The sequence below is a fragment of the Lonchura striata genome, chromosome 4, assembly GCF_050655825.1.
Source record: "Lonchura striata isolate lonStrDom1 chromosome 4, ASM5065582v1, whole genome shotgun sequence".
Lineage (NCBI taxonomy): Eukaryota > Metazoa > Chordata > Aves > Passeriformes > Estrildidae > Lonchura > Lonchura striata.
Genome location: NC_140706.1, coordinates 62,179,640 through 62,201,626, shown reverse-complemented (window position 1 = coordinate 62,201,626; position 21,987 = coordinate 62,179,640). Strand labels below are relative to the sequence as shown.

Here is a 21,987-nt window from a genome sequence, read left to right as displayed (position 1 = left end):
TTTGGGGTTTAGTACAAAATTTTAAGTCTTTGCTATCTAAGGAGGGTACACTGATAAGGTAGAAAAGTCATGTACTTAAAAATAACTTGCTTATAATTAAAGCTGAGTATCCTTCACCTTGAAGGCACAAGTCATGGGGCAAATAATTTGAATTTAGTTTTTTTGGTTTTTTGTTTATTTTTTAGCTTGTGAATTACTGAATACATACATGCATACATATGCCCATACAAATTGGGGGAGGGGGGGGGGATGCAGTTTATTAATTTTAGACTGTTAAGAGTGTTGTATAACTGTAGAAGAACATCACTGTCATAAAGTTGGGTTCTGTCAGGCATCTTAACCTCTTGCACTCAGCCTTAAAGAGCCATTTCTGGGAGAAAATGTCTACAATATGTCAGCTGATATAATGCCAAATGTGACATCAGTCGTCTGAAATAAATGACCATACAGAGAATAGTCAATAAAGTGATCTGAAAGCAATGTTTGTACATCTTGGTACATCTACATCTTTGACTATAGAAAGAAGAACAAGATGTAGAATTAATTAATCCACTTTTTGCTTTGGGGATTGCTGTTCTTGATATGATGTGTTGTTCCTATACCATGGACTTTAGGGCACTAGGGTTTTATCTGTTGAAAACTCTATGGATGAACATGGAGTTTTAATATTATGTGTACCTTAATTTAAATAGATCTTGTCAAAGTTTGATGTATTCTAGTTGTATTTTCATATTTAATCTTTATGCTGTTTATCAAAATTTTAAAAATATCTTTATGTTTACTGAAAAATATTTAGAGCAACCATTTAAAAATGGGTAACTAATTCTTCCACAAGTAAAGACACAGTAATACAATTATTCGTATTTCGTACTAATGTGATAATTTCACTAATCCATGCTATGATTCAAGGGCTGTGGTTTATAATCAATTCGTAAATGATAGGACAACAGTTTTTGTCAATACAAAGGAAGAATGAATAAAATTACCCCTATTTCAGAAGTAGCTAATAAGCACAGCTGGTAACTAACTTTGGTAATTTAAATAGACATAATTGTTTTCTGTATGCCTTTCTATTTAGATTTTGACATCCTTAACAGCCTTCTATTTTGTTTAATTTCCTGGTGTTGTTTTAGTCTTAATTTTCATACTGTCTTTGTTTTCTGTTGTCCTTCTGTTTCTTTATCTATCCAGTGGGTATTTTAGATTACCCTAAATCATGATTTAATATGATTTCAGAAATTATAGATAGTTTTTATCTGCCTGAGTGGGTGTACACATACAACTGTCTTTTTCCAAGGACTTCCACTGACAAGGTGTAAAATCTATGACTGAAGTACATATTTAAATTGAACTGGAAACAGTATACAATGTATAGGAGTGTAAAGGTAGTTAGGATTTTTACTGTTTCATTTTGTATTTGGCTTTCTTGGTTTGTTGTTTTTAGTTTGGGTATTTTTCTTGAATTTTAGAAGGTACAGTTATTAAAAAGATCAACTGGAGTGGCCATTTAATAAGTTTCTTTCTGAATTGTGTTTGTAAACTTCTAATATTAACCAGTTTAATCTCAGAAATTCCAATTGTTCTCAGATTTTTTGGAACCAGGCTTTCATGATGTAGATATCCCTAGTATTTGCAGAGTATTTGCTCCAGTATGTTATGATTTCATATCAATAATTTTTCGTTAATTATTAAATTTCAATTAATTTTACATGCATCTGAAGCAAAAACATTTTTTAGATAATGTATAAAAGGTTCCCTATTGCCTATTTAAGTTTTTTTCAAAACATCACAGACCAAAATCTGAAAGTGGACATAAGGGATTTTGCCAAAAGGGAGGCAGGGGAAAAATAGTGCATAAATAATGGAACAGTACAAGCAGTAACCATGCTTGATAACATGGATTTTAGCTCACTTTCATTAGAACATACACAGTATCAACTGCTTGGTGTCTTACAAATACAACTAGATGTATTCTCCACCCCAGAGAACTCACAGTGTAGGAATCATCACATTTTGCAACTGTGAAAATGATTCAGAAACAATTGGAAGCCTAGATATTGTTCAGTAAAACCTAGAGAGGACAACAACAATCAGCTCTGTTGCAGCCTAGTTATGTGTCTTAGGAGCAAGAACCAATCTTTTCCAAGGATTGATTTGATTTGAAGGAGAACCTCTGGTGCAGAGGTGGCAGAATAAATACCTGAAGACTAATGTTCTCTGTTCAGACAATCAATACCAGCCCCATGACTATACTTCTGGCTACCTTCTAGTTAAAAACAAATTTTTTAATTCTGACAATTTAATTGCCATTTCCAAGTTCACATTAACTTGCTTGAGAAAAAAAGGCTTTAGGTAATTTTTCAAAGGGAAAAGGGAAAAAAAAAAAGGATCCTTCCAACTAGCTATTTATAAAAGTCAGTCTAATGGTGTATTGTGGGGAATGGAAAGAAAGGTGAAGGTGCTGTGGTAGAAAGTTTGGGATGGAAAGAGTTAACTCTTCTCTATTCTTCCTTTCACCTTACTGTATAGAAATAGAACCAAAATTGTATAAATGTGGAGGAAAAAAAAAAGAGTAAACCTGTTGCTATTTTAAAATGGACCCCAAAATGCAATATTTGCGAGGAAATTTTTAGCAGCTAGTAAATACTTTATCAAGATTTTTAGCAAGTGATTTATTGGGGTTTTTAATTGATGTTTGTTAAAAATATAAGGATGAAGAATTAAAACAGTCTGTAGCATTTCCATTGAGGCAACAGGTAGAGTTCAGGGCTTTGTGGCTGCAAGGGACCAGCAGGTGATCATCTCAAGTATTGTAGTCGACTGGTTAGTTTGCTTTGCCTCAGCTAGAAAGATAATATTTTAAAAACTTGCTCTGAAAATGATTAGGTTTTTTTTACTGTTATGTTTTTAAAGAGGTAGGGAGAGTAGAGGAATGCTTCTGGGAGCCTTTTGTAAAAAAAAAAAAAAAAAAAAACAACCAAAAAAAGATACATAATAAGGGTTTTTTTTAATGCCTTTTCATTCAGTTGCTTTTCCTGGTATAATTACCAGTTAAAAAAAAAAAAAAAAAGAAAAAAAAAAGAAAAAAAAAAGAAAAAAAAAAAGTTGTGTGCTAGAAGACTGTTGTGTTTAGAGCAATACATAGGCCATGCCTGGAGATCTTGATCTTGGAAAGGTGTGTGGGAGCTTGTGCTTAGAGCTTCAGGGCTGGAGCCAGAGGGTCTGGTCACACCAACATAGGCAGGCCTGGCAGAGTGGTTAGAGAAGGCAGAACAGGGTTTGTGACCTGAAATATGAAATCCAGTGTAATATAACTCTGTGCTTATGTGGTATTGGAGTTTGTCATGTGATGTCATGCTCCATCATACATCTGTCTAATCAGTAAATATATAAAGAGAACTAGACCATGGCCTTCCTACTCCAGTACATTTATCTACAGAAGAATAGGTGAATCCATGTGGAATATATTCTGTTCTGTGCAGCTACACATGTTAGCATGAGGGTGTTGATTGCAGATTGCTTTATGCACACCAGTACAGAAAAGACAGATTTGCTTTATTTACATCAGTACAGAAAAAGCAGATTGTGGTTCAGAGTATGATGTCTCACTGCCTTCCAGTAGCATTGCCTTTCACTAGCTGCTGTCTGCAGGTGTGTAGACAGGCATCTTCCTGTGCCTGTGTTTAAGCTGTGTTTAACACACGTTTCATGCATGTCAGGAAATATTGATAGCTAACATCATCTGCAAAGAGATGACAAAAAGTTTACACAAATGGACTGAAATCATTCAGGGTTTAAGATCTCCTGTTGAAAAAGGCACATGCATAAGATGTATGGTTTTGAATCAGCGGAATATCAGTAGTTGGGGAAAGAATTAAAATCCAAGTAATTGCAAAAGATAGGGCAATATTTCTATTATCCAGTCATCTTTGGTTTGGAAGCTGCTGTAGATTTTATTTTTACTTAAAGACTGAAGGACATAGTCACATTTTAGACAAGTTGTACTAAGTATAAAGTATTAATCCGATCTTGGCTCGGAGTTAAATCTTAAATAAGAATAGGTAGACAGTTAGTTTGAAATCAGCATTTTCAGTATAACACAGATTCTAGTAGAGGAAGCAAAAAATGGCAGGTACATACAGTGCAGACTAGGTTTTTGAAACAACAAATATATTTTGCCTGCATTAAAAGAAAAAAAAAAAGACCAAAAAGGAAAAGAAAGAAAATAATTTATTATCTTGGACTTCATCTTGAAGTGGTTTTGTTCTATTTTACTTTTTTTGATCTTCAAGAGAGTGCTGGTAGGGCAGTGACTAAGAGTGCATGTGGTGTGTGTTAGTACACTGATGGTAATTTTACTGCTGCTAACTGAAAATCCTCAAGGGGGAGTTAATTACAGGAAAACCTTCCTAAATATCAGCTGCATATTTTCCATGACAAGAAGGTTTTTCAGCTCACATTGAACAACTCCAGAATCTGAGTTATCATTATTTACATGAGCATATTTTGCAAGAAAGTAAAATTTCTGTTTGTACAATGCAGTTAAAGCTTTGCAGGTTTTTTTTTTAAGGCTTTCTTACAAGTGACAACTATTGCCAGGGCAAAAGGAGCAAGTATAAATTGCATTTTGTTTTGCATGGCAAGTTACATTTCCTTTTATTTGTTTCTGGTTGGTTGGTTTGAGGTGGAGGTTTGTGTTTGCTTTTTGTTGTTGTGATTGTTTGGGAGTTTTTTGTAAGGTCAAGGCCTAAACCAAAACCATTATTTGGTTATTTGGTGTTTGTTGTTGTTGTGATGGAGGTTTTTATAGTTTGGGTTCTGGTCCTTTTTTTTTTTTTTTTTTTAAATTTCTGCAGAGTGAACTTCATTTTTACTTTTTCGCTGAACTGAAAAGTTTTTATTGTTTGCAATTTACCTGCGTATATTTACTTACACAATTTAAACTTCATGTATTGCCACAGGGGAGTCGCTGCCTTCTGTAAATGTTTGCAGATTAGCATATTTTTAGAGGGAGCCCGTGAAACTTCAAATCAAGTGTGGCAGCAATCAGAGCGAGCAGTCACCAGTGTGTTGAAGTTAGTTGGTCCTGATGTGTTTGGTGAATGTTTTTCAAACACGGCTGTGCCGTGGGTACCCTCAGTGTATTTTTAAAAAAAAACAGTATTTTCATTTTCAATTAAGAAAAAATCCAAACAAACAAACAAAAAAAATACCCCGGACACATACACTGCTGTGTTTTGGCATTACCACCGCAGAACTTAGGTGTAGAGGGAGTAATTATCTCTTTCTTTCCCTTCCCCTTTTTCTACTTTTTTTAAACTCCCATTTTAATTTTTTTTCCTTTTTCTGTGGGTCTTTGAGCCGGTGATTTACACGACACAGATTCGGCAGTGTCCGGGGTTGGTGGGAGCGCTGCCGGGGCCGTGCGGGGCGGGAATGTCGCTGCGCGGCCACGGCGGGGACACATTTACCGGCTCGGTGACCGTCTGCGGCGCGGAACAGGGCTCCAAGCATGCTTGGCCACCTCCCTTTAACCCCGAAAATCCCGACGTGAGCCCAGAAGTGCCCCGTGGGAGGCCGAGGTATCACGGATGGTTGTGCCCCTTGGAAGCAGGTGCAGGCTGTTCTCCGCCTCCAGCCGCCATCCCGGGGCAGACTGGCAGCCTCACCCCCTGGCATGGAGGGGTGGGGGCTTTTCAGCCTCACGAACTCTGCTTGCCGCTGACGAGAGCGGGAGGGATGCGGGGCGGCAGCTCCAGCGCCCCTCCGCCTTGTCCCGCTCCCGGGGTTTTCCCGGCGGGAGCAGCCCCGGGGCCGGGGCCGCCTGTTGCGCTGCCCCGGGCGGGTCCCGCCGCTCCCGGCCCCGTCCTGCGCTTCCTGTTCCCAGGGCTGTGCTCGGTGCTGTCGCGGCGGCGGTCTCGTGTCCTTGGTTGGAGCGTGGGTCTGGGGGTCAGGGTGACACATCGGGTAGCCAGGACCCTCCTTCAGCTTGACTTCCCAAGGAAGGCTGCAGGGAAAGGGAGTCTGCTGTATCCGTTTCCCCTCTGCCATAAACACTTGAAATAGCGTTGAACGCTGCAGAGAGCACTGGATAATTCTGAGCAGGCTTAATAGGATTAAGACTAGATGTGTGTCCTAACATTAGAGGATTAAGACAGGTACTTCTCACAGGTAATTCTAGGCAGTTTTCTTCCTGAACTTAAATTTAAAAAATAAAATTACACTCCTATGTCACTGAGACCTGACAGACAGCACCATGTCTCATTTCAGCTCCTGATGAGGATATACTTGTCAAAGGAAAGCAGTCCATCAAGAGTCAAGTTTTAGGAAACCAGAACTCAGACAGCGAGATTCTCTTGGAAGGTGATGACGATATCATGTCATTCATGGAGGAAAGAGAAGTGGAGAACTTGACAGGTAATGTCACTGATCTCATTTTCTCCTCAGCTTCTTCACTGTTGAAGTTCTGATCTCCCCATCTCTCCAGTGAATCATGGTTTGGGATACACACTGATAATTAACACACTTCCCATAACTGGGTCATTAAGATAATTTTCTGTTCACCTCAGATACTGAAGGTTTATTTGAGAAGAGTTGTGCATTTTCTTTCTCTGCCTTTTTGTTTCTGCAGTAGATACCTATTCCAGAAAACATTCCTTACAGAAAATAGCTCTACCTTGAAAAGGGCTTCTTTTGTTTTCCTGACCTCATTCCACTCAAATCATGAGACTTAGTGGGACAATTAGGGAAACTGTCATGTAATTTAAGGCTTTGGAGACCTTTAATTTTTTTCCTAAGTCTGTAAAATTGTACATACTGGTTATTTACTTGCATGTAAAGGATTTGTACACTCGCTGCATTTAACTAATTTAAACCCCTTGACATTCCCCCACTGAAGTTCTTTCTCCACAGACCATGGTCTCATTAGATTTTTTTTTCTGAAGAAATAGTACTTCAAATAATTCAATTTAATTAATTTTACATAATCACATTTAACCTTTGCTGTTGTTGCAATCTCAGTGGAGTGGGTCCATTTCTGTACAATTCAAAATGTAAACCCAAAGTAAGTAGTGGTTCAGAGACTGCGAGTTGTATAAAGTGTCTCAATTGCTATTTGAGGAACATGGGTTTTACAGGGAAACTGCAAACTTCTTTGTGTTCTTTTTCTTTTCATCTGGTATTCCACGTACACTTAATTTAGAGAAAAATAGCATTTATTGGATAATTCTGGTTCCCTGAGAAGCGGGTAGTACACTCTTACATTGATATGGATCATGCATATGATAATTCACTGAAAATGCTGGAAGTAATTATTTACTGGCATTTTGCTTATCCCTGAACTGCATTCCATTCTTTCTTTCTTTCTTTTTTTTTTTTTTTAAGGCAAAAGAGCAAAGTTAAAAATGCAGCATAAGGAAAAAGAAAACCTGCATAGGAAGAGTAAAGTAAAATAAAGTAATGGAAGAATGATACAAAGGCATTTCTTCATATGAATCTTTTATTTTTCCCTTTCTACCATGAGCATCCTTCTCAACAGCTTTCTTCATGTTTCTTTCTATTATTCATTCATTGGTTTGAGTAATACATTCATACTGTAATAGAGGTGAAAGGGGAGTTTAATTATATAATCTTGACAATGGCAATAGGATTAAGAAGTAATCCTCACTAATAAGGTAGTGTGGGTTAGAAATGAAGTGGAAATTGTCAGGGGTCTTCTACAGGACCTGGATTGCCCCAGCTTCTGCATCTGTCTGCTTGCCCTGTAATTGAATGTCTGTGAGTGATTGAAAAAATGTTATTTCTCCTCTGGATTACATGCTAATGTACAGAGGGCAAAGGGAGACAGCAAAAGAACACAGAGCTTCTTATTTCGTCCATTTGTGGGGGTGAGCTTTGGGAAATCATGGCAGTTCCGCAGCTATCTCATGCCCATCTGCAGACACAATGTATTTGTACATTGGGAATAGAGGGCAAAGCTGCTCTGATCTCATCAGAGCATCTCTTCTTTTGTCCTAGTGGCACACATTGAGATTGATGCGAGATTAAGGACCATCACCCTTCTAACAATCGATGGAAATGACAATTCATCTGAATTTTTTGTCAGTTATTCTCACGTTGATTACCTGAATGTGTGTACCTCATTTATAGATGCTTTATTATAAGAAAATTGTCTATCTCACTTTAGTATCTTCCTCTGTTTTACAAAAGTCAGATAATACTGCAGCCATATAACTTCATTTCCTTGCCTCTTAATCAGCTGGATGACAAACATAACCTGTTTTCATTCTGTATGTGTTAGTTTATATAATGCTGAACCTATTGTTTTCAGTAGTAGTCTGATTTGTCCCTGTGATAAGCCCTGTGGAGATGTGATTATTCTAATAAAAATTCATTCAGTTGGAAACCAACCCTCCAGCTGTTTACTCCCACAGTCCCCGAGCTACACTAACACTGTATGGAATCCTTGAATAATATTTAATGTGGAATCCAAAGCATCTTTAAAACATTTCACTTTAGGCTTTATAACATTGTGTAACCTTGACCATAGATTTCCAGCATCCATAAGGGAACACTTTGCAGTTAGACAACTTTGAGCCTTGACTCCTGTGTTCATCGTCGTGAAATGCTATCAAAACTTCTCAGCAACTAAAGAACACATCAGGCAGTAAGATTTCATGTGTCCACTCTGTGTATTTCATGTAACAGAAGGTGTGCAACTCTTGGACAGAAGATGTGTCTGAGTAAAAGCTGAAGACTGCCATGCTAAAGCCAGCTCTGTGTAATGTATGCAGCAGTTTGCAATTGCAGCTGCCTCAGTGTTCGGCAGCACAGAGACACTGCAAATCTGTTACATATGTTCTTTTCCAGGATAAAAAGGGGTTTGCTCTTTAAGGAATAGCTGTGCTCTTTGCTTTATTTTAATATCCTTGGCCTGAAAAGTGAATAATTTGTACTCGCATTCATTGCAGTTTGAACATTGTTGGTGTTTTCCTGCTTTGGCAGGTCCAGTGTCCCTCAGCACACCAGCTCAGCTTGTGGCACCCTCCGTAGTAGTGAAAGGCACCCTTTCCATCACTGTTTCTGAGCTCTACTTTGAGGTGGATGAAGAAGATCCTAGTTTTAAGAAAATCGACCCAAAGGTAAGAGATCATTGACCCTGAGGTCTGAGAGATGATGACAAATTACCCAAGACCTTTAATTCTTCACTTGACTTCCTTTACCTCTGTTGGGCTACAGTGTTGCTGCTTTAATAACTTTGCCACTGACCATATATGTTGCTGAATTTCACATAGGTGACACCTCCTTTCCTGCTTCTTTTTCTCCCCCTCCCACAATTCAACCCTACTTGAATGTTAATTAGCTTGCTGCGAATAAAGCTCCAAAGAGACACATCTGAAATAAAGACATCTTGAATCCCAGGCCTGTATTGAATGCAGGGAAGTTCAGCAAGGCTTTTAGCCCTAATACTTCATTTTACTTTCCTGATTTTAGCAAATGTTAGTGTAAAACAGCACTGAGCTTCCCACACTCCTAAGTTTGCAGCCCTCCTGTCATATTACTCTCTAACACATTTTACTTGGCCCATTATTATTTATTGTGCCTGAGCATAAAACATAATTGCCCTTTTAAAATACGTTTCTGAGCCGATTTGATAATTTCCACAAACTTTATTTCCTCTGAGTTACTTGATTACTTGTCTTCTGGTTAAAATTAGTAACCTTCAGTAAAACTCCAATTTCAAAGGGAATATTGTGCAATTAGTGTAATACCATTGCACTTGAATGTTTTCTGCAGTGTTACAGCAATGTTTCAAAAGTAGGACACAACTGGTAAATATTCTCACTATTTAAGCATAGTTATGGTTCTTGTTTTTTTAAATACCTGCCTAATGTTAGACTGGGTAATAATTTCTTTGGGAAGGGTACTGCTGGAAGAAGTAGTGTTTTTCTGCTTGTCTGTAGAGAGAATACCTTGTGTGTTAAGCACCGGTTCAGTTCTTTGTTCTTACTGATTTTGTTCTTGTCTGTATTAAAAATGGCATAGCTGGGTCTGAAAGCTGGGATTATCAAATCCTATCTGGAAAAAATTTGTGTTGAAAAGCAGTGCTCTCAAATTGTTAGAGCCAGATTTTAATATAAGCAATTAGCTAGAATTGTGATTTTATGTGATATCATAAATGAGACTTAACTTTTCTTTTGGTCCTGAAGAATTTTTGAAATATATTGGAAATTATTTTAAATATGAGATAGTGCTTAATTTTTATATGCTTATATCCTTCTATTATGTTTCATTAATTCCCCCCTATATTTAACTGAAAACCCCCATTTAATGATGGAAAGAATATAAATGTGAAATTAAAGTTTGTTTTATATGTTCCTGTATTGCATTTTCCATCTAAAATGCTCTGCTTTATATTGTATCAGCATGAGAAAAGTCTTACAGATCTGCATTATTCTGGATTTTTGGTTTTCATGTTCAGCACATAGGATCTTTGACTACAGTTACTAATTCTTACCATTCCTGTTACATGTTTTGTGGGAACACTGACATATAACATATAGTTAGCTTCCTTTTCTCCTGCTTCCCAGTATTTGGTAGAGGTTGTTTTCTTAACTGTGAGCAGGCATTCTGGTTTTGTTTGACCCTATCTTTTACTCTGTGTCTGTGAGATTTTCTTAAGGGTTCTTAAAACAAGAAAGGCTGTTTATATGAAATACTGGCTACACCTCTTACATTCTGCTTGCAATGTTACTTTAGCTGGAGGTCTTAAAATTAAAAAAAAACCAAACCTTTTATAATGTCTCAGGGATTTGGGGGGGGGGCTAAAAATCAGATCTGAATAATTTTATTTTAAAAACGATGTAATCTTACAAACAGCATCTTTTCAAGCAATAACTCCTCCTTGCCCCACCCTGTGCTGGAGTCAATTTACCTTGATAGCGATGAAGAGCTGCTGTAGAAAATGCCCCTTGGAGAAAAAAAAAAAAAAAGCCCCAACAAATAATCTGCTGTAAGCTCAGCAGACCTGCTTAATTAACGAGGCTTCATCTGTTTGATAAATTTAAGTTCCCTGTATATTTGTCTAAACTACCGAAAAGAAAACATTCTGACAAGTTCCTGAAGGAAAACCTGCCTTAGGTAGCGATAGCATCGCCAGCGATACGATCAGGGTTTTATATGTGGGCTCCGGGCTGTTTTGGGAAGGAAAGGGTAGCCCCGCGGGCTAATTCCCGTTCTGCCAGGTGATCAGGGATCAGCGCTGTGGAAAGCGCTCAGATGGCTCCACAAAAGACTTGCGGAGCTCAGCCGGGGCTGGAGGAGCGGCGGGGCCGGGGCCGGGGTGTGCCCGCTCCGCCGGCCAGGGTGGCCCCGCGCACCCCGCTCCATCGCCCCGACTGCTGCCGCCATCGAGGATTTCGTTTTCAGACTTAAAGGGAAAAGCAGCTCAAGTTTGAATGGTTATTTCTTTCCGTCTACTGTCCAAAAGGAAACGAAAATAGTCCTTTGGGGCAAGAACTAGATTTTTTTTTTTTTTTAACCTCCCCCCGGCGCATGATACAAAAACTTGCTCGAAATGCTCCGAGCCGGCGTTGCAATCTTTCGGGCAGCTCGAGCGGGTAACGCTAATATTTTAAATCATAGGAATGCGTTCCCGATAAAAATCCTGCCCGTATTTCTCAGTCGTCCCGAGCAAGCTTAAAGCGAAATAGCTACGGGGAATCAGGCAGAGCTTTGCTTTGGGAGAGGGGGCTGGGATAGAGGAGATCGGCAGAGAGAGCCCGGGTGTCGGTGTAGGATCGGGTGGTTTCCTGACGGGTTTCCGTTTATCTCCCCGTCTGACTATGCTGCGGTGCGATTTTATGCTGTACTTAGAAATCTGGGCAAAAACAAATGTTTGTTTAAAAAAGTATCGACCGGTTGCTCTAAATCGCATTAATTATTCAGGGTAGATCTATACTTCCTTCGTGTCAAAGTCAAATGGATAGCGCGTTCGCTCTGGGAAGCGAAAGCAAACAGTGATGGATTTCTAAAACAAAATGCAGCGCTCGAGATTTACCGGGGAAAAATAGAAGCAAGGAATATCATAAGGAAAAAAAAAATAAAGGGAATAAAGCCCGACTGTAGGGTAAGAAAAGGCATGCTGTAATTCTCACTAAACTGTGGCGAGCTGCTGTGCAATGCTTCATATATTACAAGATTTAGAACAGGACCTTAGAGCAACAAATACAGCAGATGTTGTCACATGCTGAACTACAGAATATATATGATTTTTTTTCTTAGATACACTTTTTTTTTAATGGAAACTAGAAGGAGGTTTAAAAAGCATCAATCAATATGCTGAGCTAAGGCTTGGGCTTGGTGTTGTGTTTATCTTTACATCTCGTGGTTTCGTTTATTTAAAAAAAAATTCCTTCTGAGGTTCAGAAAGAATCTATTTGCCTAAATTTAAGAACCATTCACAAAAAGTCAATGTAAAGTTAAGTAATATTTTTATTACTATTTGCAACAAGTCAGTTGTGGGGCACATAATCTGACCTTGGCACAGAAATACATTTAACAGTAAAACTTTTTTAAAGGGGGATTTGTACATATAGTTAAATAATTTTTTTCACTTGGTGACAACATTCAGGCAAACAAGAGGGCATAAGAAAAGGACTATACATGGATTGGAAAATGTACCTTTCGGGTTTCGTTTTGAAGTTGCAAAAGTCCGATTCGCTTCTTTTTGTGACCTTTTAAAAATTCACATCGGAGGACAGGAGGAGAGACGCTCTTCCCTTCTTCTGTGCAAGGCGGTGGGAGTTTATGCCGGGAAAACCGTCGGCAAGTTTTTAAAGGCCGAACTGCAGGTGGTTGTGGGGGTGGCGGGGGCGCGTGTCTTTCGCCGCCTCTTTCTGTCGTCGTTCGCGTTAAATAAAAAGTTTTTTTGGGCGCTGTTGTTGTTTACGGAGGGCGAATTTTTGTGCGCGGGCGTGTTAACCCTATAGCTTGTCGAGGCTTTTGGGATTGGTGAGGATTTCTCTGGCTAGCCTCCAGGTCTGTTTGGCAGCGCTTTCCAGGGCCGAGTGAGGTTTGCCCTGAAAGAGGTCTAGGTTGGGCAGGAAGTAGTGGGGGCAGCGCCGGCACTGCAGGCAGGAGATGAGCTGCAGGAGGATGCCGTTCAGCCGGTCGCCCAGGCACGCCTCGTCCCAGTCGGTCTCCCGCGGGTGCTTCTCGCACTCGTACAGCAGCAGCGTCTTCATGTGGTAGTTGTTGAGGGGCTGCCCGGGCAGCTCCAGGTGCCGGTCGCGCAGCGTCTTCAGCACCGACAGGCACTTGTTCCGGCAGCCGCCCATCAGCAGCCGGTTCTCGGCCTCGCCGAACTGTAGCACCCACGCGTCGCTCTCGGCCGAGCTCTGCTTGCCCGTCAGCGAGTAGCACTCCTTGGAGAGCAGGTTGAAGCCCTCCGCCTTCACCTCTGCCACCCGGTTGGGGCCGGGCCAGGGGATGTGGGGCATGGGCCACTGCGCCGCGCTGCGCGGCCAGATCCCGGTGCACTTGAAGGCGGGCGTGATCTGGACCACGTACCGCTCCCGGATGCGGAGCTTCACCTCGCTCGTGTCCGCGATCATCTTCACGACGTCCCTGTAGCTGCACTTATCCACGGCCTGAGCCACCAGCGTCTGGAAGCGGGAGCGGATCTTGCGGGCGGACAGGTAGCCCGAGGCGGTGATGAACTCCACCCAGAGGGACATGCTGCGCTTGCGGCCGTCGCTCAGCTTGAGCACGGCGCAGCCCGGCAGGGAGCCGTCGTCCACGAAGTTGAAGACGCCCATCTGGTTGAGGTAGAGCACCACCTCGAACTCGGTGGGCGAGATCACCTCCAGCCCCTCGTAGCGGGCGTCGATCTCGCTTAGGGAGCTGATGAAGCGCGGCTCCTGCACCTCCACCTCCTTCAGCACGTCCGACACGACCTTGCACACCTCCCGGATGGTCTTGGCGATGGCCGCCTTGCGCGCCTGGCAGCGCTCCGTGTAGTATTTGTTGAGCTGGTAGACCAGCTTGGCCTGTGCGGCGATCATGTTGGGGCACAGGTCCGGGCTGTACACCGGGCTCTCGCAGTACGTTGAGGGATCCAATGCTTTAGCGGTGGCTGCAGCTTTGCGGAGGGCACCAGCCAAATCGCAGACCCCCACCGCCTCCGGGAAGAAGGCAGCAGCGGCGCGCCAGTGAGAGTAATTAAAGAAATCGGGGAGGGCGGCGAAGCACAAAGGAGCGAAGCCCAGCGCTGCCCCGGCGAGGAGGAGGAGGAGCGGGCCGGTGCGGGCTCGGCGGCGGTGCTGGTGATGCCGGAGCCGGTGCCGGAGAGGCGGGCAGCCCCCGCGGGCTCCCGGAGCGCAAAGTTTTGGATGGCGATGGGGGCAGGGAAGTCTGGGCTGCCTCTGCGCTCAGGCGCCCACCCCCCCGCGCAGCGACACAAAAATACCGTTTCAATAGTTCATGGAAAAAAAACCCAAAACAACAAACAAACTTCCCCAGGACTCGCAGAAGGTCCCCGCAGAAAAGCCGGTCGGCGGCGAAGTTTAAAACCGCACACGGTACGAGAGGAGGAGAAGAATGCGAGCAATGCCCTCAGCGGAAGAGTGAACTCTGTGTCTGTCTGTCTGTCTGCCTCTCTCTCTCTCTCTGTCTTTCAGTCCGTGGCACCGCCAGAGATGTGCATGAGTTTGGCTGCTGCTCGCTCAGACTGTCAGGGGGTGTTGTTGATTTCCCTTTTCCTGCTGGAGGCGTTGGCTGAGCCCGGCTCTGTGGCTGTCTCTATCTTTAGGCGCAGACGGGTGCACTTGGTCTGTGATCTCTCATTCCCGTCCCGTAGCTCTACATAGATTGTTGTGAGAGAGACTGTATGGAGAGGAGTTGTTGCTTTTGTTTGTTTGTTTGTTTTCTTTGCACAGACTGTGTTTTATCCTGAGCGGGAGGAGGGCGTAGCTGCGGTGCCCGGGATGGGTTCTCCTCCCCCTCCCCACCCCTGGAAGTGCGCGCCGAGGCTCCCAGTGTCCGCGCCTCTGGCTCCGCTCCTGCAGCGCCGTGTGCCCGCGTCCCTCTCGCGGCGCTGCCGCCGGGCCCCGTAGTTTATGAATGGGGCCGCGCGCGGGCGCGGGGTGGGGCCGCGCCGCCAATCGCCGCCGAACTGTCAGCGCCGCGGCCAATCGCGACGCCCGGCGCGCGCACACGCGCCCGCGCTCCCGCCCCCGGCCCCGCGTCCGCTCCGCGCCGGGGCTCGGGGCCGGGATGGGCCGCGGGGCGGCCGGGAGGGCGGCTCGGAGCGGCCCGCCGCCTGGCGCGGTGGAAACAAAAAAATCCCTCTAACTTCGCCCTGGCGGCCCGTGAACGGCGAGGTGAGCTCGCTGCTCCCTCCGCTCGCTGCGAGGGGACCCGGCGGCAGTGCCGGCGTGTGCGGGGAAAGGGGAGAGGCGGGTCGGAGCTTCACCGCAGGCATAAATCTTTCACTTAATGCCGGGCTGCAGCAGTGAAAGTGAGACCGTCACCGGAGTAGCGTGGCACACCTTGTTTTACTGCCCCCAGTCACTTTAATTTAGATAAATCTTGTGCCATAAAGTTCTTTTCATCCTCCTAAAGCGTAGGTTTGAGTTATTAGAAAGAAAACGATATTTTATGCAAGTTTGTATTAATAAGGCTGTGGAATGGTTTGGACATTAAAGCCGTAGCTCTGTGGTGTCAAGTCGGAAGGAGCCCCAAGGCAGTAGCTGCTGCGGAGGAGGCAGATCTGCTTTTCCTGCGGGAAGTTAGGATGGAAGGTAGGGCAATTTCCACACCTCCAGTGCTCGGGGTAAGGATGCGTAGCTGCTTTGCCCTCCCCTGGGCCGTGCAGTCCCGCGGTGCGGGGCAGCTCTTGCCGTCCGGGAGCCCCGCCGGGGCCGGGTCCGTGCCCGTGCGGACGCACGGTGCGCTCCTCCATGCAGAGCCTCTCGGTAAACCGCTCGCAGCGACTGGGCTCGGTTCCTTGCGCTCTCCTCCTTTCGCTGCAGCTGACTGATTTTAATAAAGAAAATACCGTCTGTTTTCTGTGTGCGCTTAAATTAGAAACATGTCTGGTGCCGACCGTGCCTCTGGAAGAAGTAACTATGGACATGCCCGGCGCCGGTGAGGCTCCGTCCTTCGCGAGGAGAGGATCGGATCCCTGCTTCCCTGCCTGCCGCCGGGGCACTCTGCGCCGGGGAACAGGGATGCTGGCCCGGCGGCCCTCGGTGCCCGGAGCTGGCGGCGGTGTCAGGTGGCCCCGTCGGGAGGGAGATGAGCCCAGGGAAGGCTCCGAGGCGAGCCGCTTCCGAGGGGTGAGGGAGAGGGGGCAGGCTGCCACGAGGGCAGAGTGGCGCTGGCGCCGCTGCTCGCACAGTCTCTGGGGTGTCCCGGGGATGCGCGGGCTGGAGCGGGGCTCTCCAGCCCGGGGCGCCGGTACGTGCCTGCGAGCTGCCCCCTCCCCGCGGCCGCACCCGCCCGGGGCGCTCGGAGCCTCGCTGCTTACGCGGAGCTTCTCTGCGCGGCCCGGCTGGCCCGGCGGAGCTGCCAGGGTCCCCCGCCTCGCCTTCCGCTGCCCTCCGGCAAAGCGAAGAGTTAGCTACGGCTGGACATGCCGCCGTCAAAGCTCCCGGGACATACTCGCTGCCGGGCTAACTCCGCGCCGGCGAGGGCTCTGCAAGCCCACCTTCCGAGCAGAGGTGGGCAGGAGGGCTCTGCGGGGTCTCGCTTCCCGCAGAGAGCGTCCACGCTGTGGGTTACCGTGTCCTGGGCGTGGAGGAGGTTGCCGGAGCCTTCGGGCGGCCCTGGCAATGGCGGGGGCACACGCGTTCCTTTTTTCAGGGTAAAAGCAGGAGGAGGGGGCGATTCCCTTCCTAACATTCCCTCCCCCCCCCCCCCCCGAAAGGTGCCTAATGATGTAGCGTTACCAATGTTCAGATTTAAAACAATTCATTACCAATTTTCCTGCCTGAGGTTGAAGCCCTAGTAAATAATAAATCAGCTAAACAAAAGCTGACTTTAATTTATTGCCCCAACGCTAATTAGAAACATCATTTGAGCAATAAACTTAAACACTTCCAGCAAATAATGCATGTGAAATCCTTCTCTCCCGTGTCCGGGCGTTTGTGGCCGCACTGCATTAAGACCAGCTTCATCTGTGGCGGAATTCGCTCTCGCCAGGATGAATAATTGAAGGGGGAATAGGATCGGAGGAGGCTATAATTGAAGAGACCTTGTCACCTCTGCTTTTATGTATGTTAGTGTAGAAGTCCATCAGCAGCTCCTTGATGGTGTATAAAACGAAGTGGCATCCCCTCCAGCAGCAGGAGATACTGTATTCCATTAAAAAAGACCGTGTGCGTGCGTGTGCCGCAGAGAGGGAAACTCTCAGGGCTAAAAGCCACTTGAAGTCTTCAGACCGATTGATCTGTATTCTCTCGTTATAATCCGTCTCATCATACTTGAGTTAATGAGGCAGGGGCGGGGGGTGATCTGATGGTCCTTGACAAATTCATTAGGGAGGCTGCGGGACATTTTATTTGACTGTTAAACATCGTGTTTGTTTGGTTTAAGCAGTGCCAACATCAGCATGCCGCTGCCTGCAGCTATAGTGTTTTGTTAGCGGGGGCTTCTGTAAAAAGATACTGGGAAGGGGACGCGGTTTGCAGTGTTTGCTTTTGCTCTTGCCTTGGCTCCTCCTGCCCCCTCCCGCTCCTTCGGCACGGAGCTCGGGCGGGTGTAAATCCAGCCGTGCAGGCAATGGATGTGCCACGGTATTTTCTTCACACTCAGGATGACAATGTAGCAGCGAAGGGCTGCTATTAAGACTACTTTTTTTTTTTTTTTTTTTTTTTCTTTTTTCTTTTTCCCATCAAGAGAACATTATGGATTTGTGTTAACTGCTGAAACAACAAAAGAAAAAAAAGCTGGAAAGCAGCTCACAATTTTAGCAATAAGCATGCAAGTTTTTTGCTGTGTTATGATACAGCATACTTTCATTTGATTGCCTAACCAGCTTATCAACATGGCATACATTAAATATTTCAGAGTCTTTTAATCATCACTGGTGTATTTTAAAGTTTCTAAAACATGCTACTGATATAAGGTATAATTTTTAAGGTAAATCAAAGTTTAATCAAAGTAACTTGAGGCTGTTAAAGGATTTCTGCTAAGCCTGTCCTTTTTCTCTCCCTTGCTGAGAGGCAGAGGGAAAAGTGAATTCAGGAGCAGGTGCTCCCAAAAGGGCTGAGAAGTATTTTTAAGAATAGCATATGAAATATATGCGTTTGCATATGCTTTGTTCATGGCAACTTTGCCAGTGAGACCCAGCTAGTGTTCCATTATTTTCTAGTAGTTGTTTTCCTCTCTGTCCTTTCATTTAATGGAAACAGTTTTGCAGAAAACAGAATAATTAATCTGCTTGTGGAACCTAGCATTGTGTTATTTTTTTCCTGGAGATCAGTCTTCAAACATTCTCAGCTTCAAGTGCTTTGTAGGACTCTGCTTCCATTTATAGAAGAACTGTATGGGAAAAGAGCTAGTGCCCTTTGCCTGTCATTTTCATACATTCCTGCACTGCTGATGAAGCTTGAACTGCTGCAGGGAATGTATGGATTTGAAAAGAAATGATTCAGTAATGCACGTTGTGTTTCTCCACAGCAGAACCAGGTTAACAGTTTTCAGCCAGTGCTGTGCTGGGTTTGAGGGATAAAATTCCTTTTGCATTCGATGGTGTACAGTGTGTACCTCTTTTTGGGAGTCATGGCTTGGCTTTAGTATTTGCTGATCTGTTCTAAGGTCTGTGTGTATGAAGTTACTTGACAGCACACACTGGAGGAGTAAGGATGATTTCATTTTTACAAATGTCATTAATGTATCTCATCAGTTTAAAGTATTGTATAAATCTTGTACCTTTTGTTTTCCTGTGTAAATGGAGTGGTATGGTAATTAAAGATTTCATATATGTTTCTATGTCTCCCCTAGCTTTCATTTCTTCAGCAGGAAAGGGGGTTGCTTCTAGCTATTCCTTTAAGTAGCTTATTTCTGCTTTTCTATTCAGTCTTAAAATGTGAATGTGTTTATAATCTGGTGTTTAACCATAAACAATCTACTACTGAGGGACCTTCTTTAAAATTTTGAACTTTGCATTAAAGGTAGCATCTTCTCTTTTCTCGTGGTGACAAATGGTGACTTCTTTTAGCTGTAGACTGGTTTGAATGCTAAATGCTGTTTTGTAATTTTGTCTTTAATAAGTTGGCAAATCAGGGAAAATCAGACATTTGCTAAAAAAGAGCAATTCTAGTATTTTTGTAAAATTTTCTTCCTGTTAAAACTTCATTCATGTGGGCCTTTTGTTTGAATACAGTTGGGGTGGATGCATGCTGTTTCATCTATTAGAAGTAAGTGAGTTCATGTGCGTTGGCTGGTCTTTATTTATAATAACTGATTAATTATAGTAATCACATCACTTTAAAGAAGTGAAAATATGTAATATGCCAGGATTTTCTCCAGTTTACCTCCAGTTGAATGCATTAACACTTACTTGCTTGAGAAAAAATACGAGGTGGGCTACAGAGATAATGTCTGGTTCTTAATAATGCTGTGAGGCTAAATCAGCACATTTTTAAAAATACAAAAAATACAGAGATGTTATAAGCAAAATCAAAGTTTTGGAAATTAAAAAAATATTAATTTGCAGGCTTTTGGTGTTTTTTGTCAGTAGCTGCAGATGATTGCTCTGTTTATTGCCTTAGATGTTGAAGTCTCTGTGCATATGTGTAATGATGCCAACAGACAACAGCCTGTGTGGTTTTGCTGGTTAGACAGCTATTTTGGAGATCAAAATCTTCGTGCAGCTTTGTCAAGACAAAGCATATGTGTAAGTTAACCTAAAATTGTCTGAGTTGTACTCTTTTAAAATGTCAATTTCTAGGTCCAGAGGCAAAAGCTCCTCATTTATAAGCTTATACTTTAAAAAGTGCTTTTTCAAGTACAACATATAGCAGTGTGAAATCCTCTGCTCCTCACCAGCCACTGTACAGGTTATAACCTTTCAGTGAGTTTCTATGAGGGTAATTTATAAAGGGAAAGGGTGTTGTGGGAGGAGGCAATGGAGGGGGCTCAATCTTCTCAATAACAGTGGTGACCAGCACAGAATATATTGAATCTCTCTCTTGCTCTCCTCCTTGTATTTTATGATGATTTTGTTTCGACTTTGGGTCTGATAGAAAAAGCATGCAATTTTTATTAAAGTCGTTTGAGTGGTCTTCTAACTGTTCCTTCATTCAAAGTAAATGCACAGTTAGAATTATCTACTTTTCTGTGCATTGTACTTCATAGTTTTGAATTTTTATCCTTTGAAAGTACTATGTTGACATAACAATAGTAAACTATGACTTTTAAAACCATTGCAGGGCTTTTGTTGCTGCTTCTAATGAGAGAATCAAATAATAGCTAATCCTATTTTGTATCTTGCTGTGCATGTCTTATTTCAGAATAACTTCTCCATGTTAATATGCTGCTCTCTTTTTAATTTTCTTATGAATTAGGTAAAACCTGTGTGCAAAATAGTTCAAGGTACCATCTCCCACTGCTAGAAAGGGGAAACTGCATTGGTTCAAATAATGTATAGAAGCCATCTGCATAGTTTAATTGAAATAATATTTGGTGATCTAAGAGATGGAAATTGTTCCTTTTCTTTAACCATCTGAAATAAAACTGGGATGTAAACCAGCTGTCTTGGCCTATGGAAATCAAGGTTCTGCCAGTCTGTTTCTTTTCTTCATTTTCTACTTCTATCTTCCTTTATTATCTTTGTATCCCAAGGAGTCTTTCTTATTTTCTAACTGGTTTTGTCTGCAACAAGGGGCTGGGTTGGTGTGTTTAAATAGACTCTGGATAGAGTGAAAAATCTTTGATCTATGGCTATGACTGCTTCCAAATGATTTGCTTGCTGGGACTGGACTCTGTCCATGCCCTTTCACTTCACTATCAGATAGGCACACAAAAAGGACTTGACATGCTACCAGATGCATAGTTAATCATTGCATTAGGTCTGTAAAGGGGACCATCCAGACTCAATTAGGTCTACCATTTTTAACTAGTGTTTGCTCTGTAGTTTGTTTGGAGTACAATATTAATTCTAACTGCCATTCTGTTTATCTAAAAGGGCTTTAACACAGTTCCATGCTTTAATTTTCGAGGTGCCTTCTCTGCATTTGTGCTGTTTTGTGTCTGTTTGGAACATTGTAAAATTGGTACTATGTAAAAAATATTGCAGTCTAACATCTGAAGCTTTAATGAAAAAGTTTTTTGTCTTTTTATATTTCAGAAATTTTCCTTTCTCAATTCCAATTTCAAAAAGTGCATTTGAAATAATCTAAATGCAGCAGCTGGCATATATTGAGTCAGCATTCAGAAGTAAAGCTTACAAGGATATCTGGAGTTTTGGAATTGAGTCTTAAATTCTGAAAACCAAGTGGCAGCATTTTTCCTCTCAGTTATTTACCAAGACCTCATTCTTGTGTCTAGCACTGCACAGTTTTGTGCGGGAAGGATATTAAAGGTTCATGAGTTAAAAAAAGTAGAGTAAAAAAGCATTACTTAAATATTGTTGTTCTGAAGCTTGCCTGAGATTTCTAGGAGCAGTTTGTGTATTTACATTTACAGTTGTTAACTGTGTGTACTTAATCAAATCCACTGAAAATTCCTAGCCTTCTCAGAGTTTCAAAAACTACAGTTTGTAGATGTAGCCAATCCTTTCATGGTATGAAGAAGCTTGGGTATTCAAATTGTATAAATTCTTTGGATCACTCATGCTCTCTGCATTTTCCAGTAATGATTATATTGTGTATGGCAGGCCCATGGAAGCAGGAGCATAAAAGGACATAAAATAGTTTTTGATTGAAAATTAATATATAAGAAAGGAGCATTAATCAGAGACTTTAAAGGTATTTTCATTTGGTT

General features: G+C 43.0%; 2 protein-coding genes across 7 annotated transcripts in view; one reads left to right on the top strand and one right to left on the bottom strand.

Annotated features, from left to right (window-relative positions):
• The window catches only part of LRBA (LPS responsive beige-like anchor protein), a 392,984-nt gene that overhangs the window by 219,015 nt on the left and 151,982 nt on the right, over positions 1 to 21,987 (top strand). For all 6 annotated transcript variants that reach the window (XM_085579290.1, XM_085579288.1, XM_085579289.1 and 3 more), the window contains 2 exons: positions 6,271 to 6,417; positions 9,004 to 9,140. In XM_085579290.1, coding sequence (XP_085435416.1) covers positions 6,271 to 6,417; positions 9,004 to 9,140 — 284 coding nt within the window. The remainder of the gene's footprint in view (positions 1 to 6,270; positions 6,418 to 9,003; positions 9,141 to 21,987) is intronic.
• On the bottom strand, positions 10,822 to 14,128 carry MAB21L2 (mab-21 like 2). Its single transcript, XM_021541478.4, has one exon. It carries the CDS (start codon positions 14,061 to 14,063, stop codon positions 12,984 to 12,986), a length of 1,080 nt encoding a protein of 359 aa, XP_021397153.1. The 5' UTR covers positions 14,064 to 14,128; the 3' UTR covers positions 10,822 to 12,983.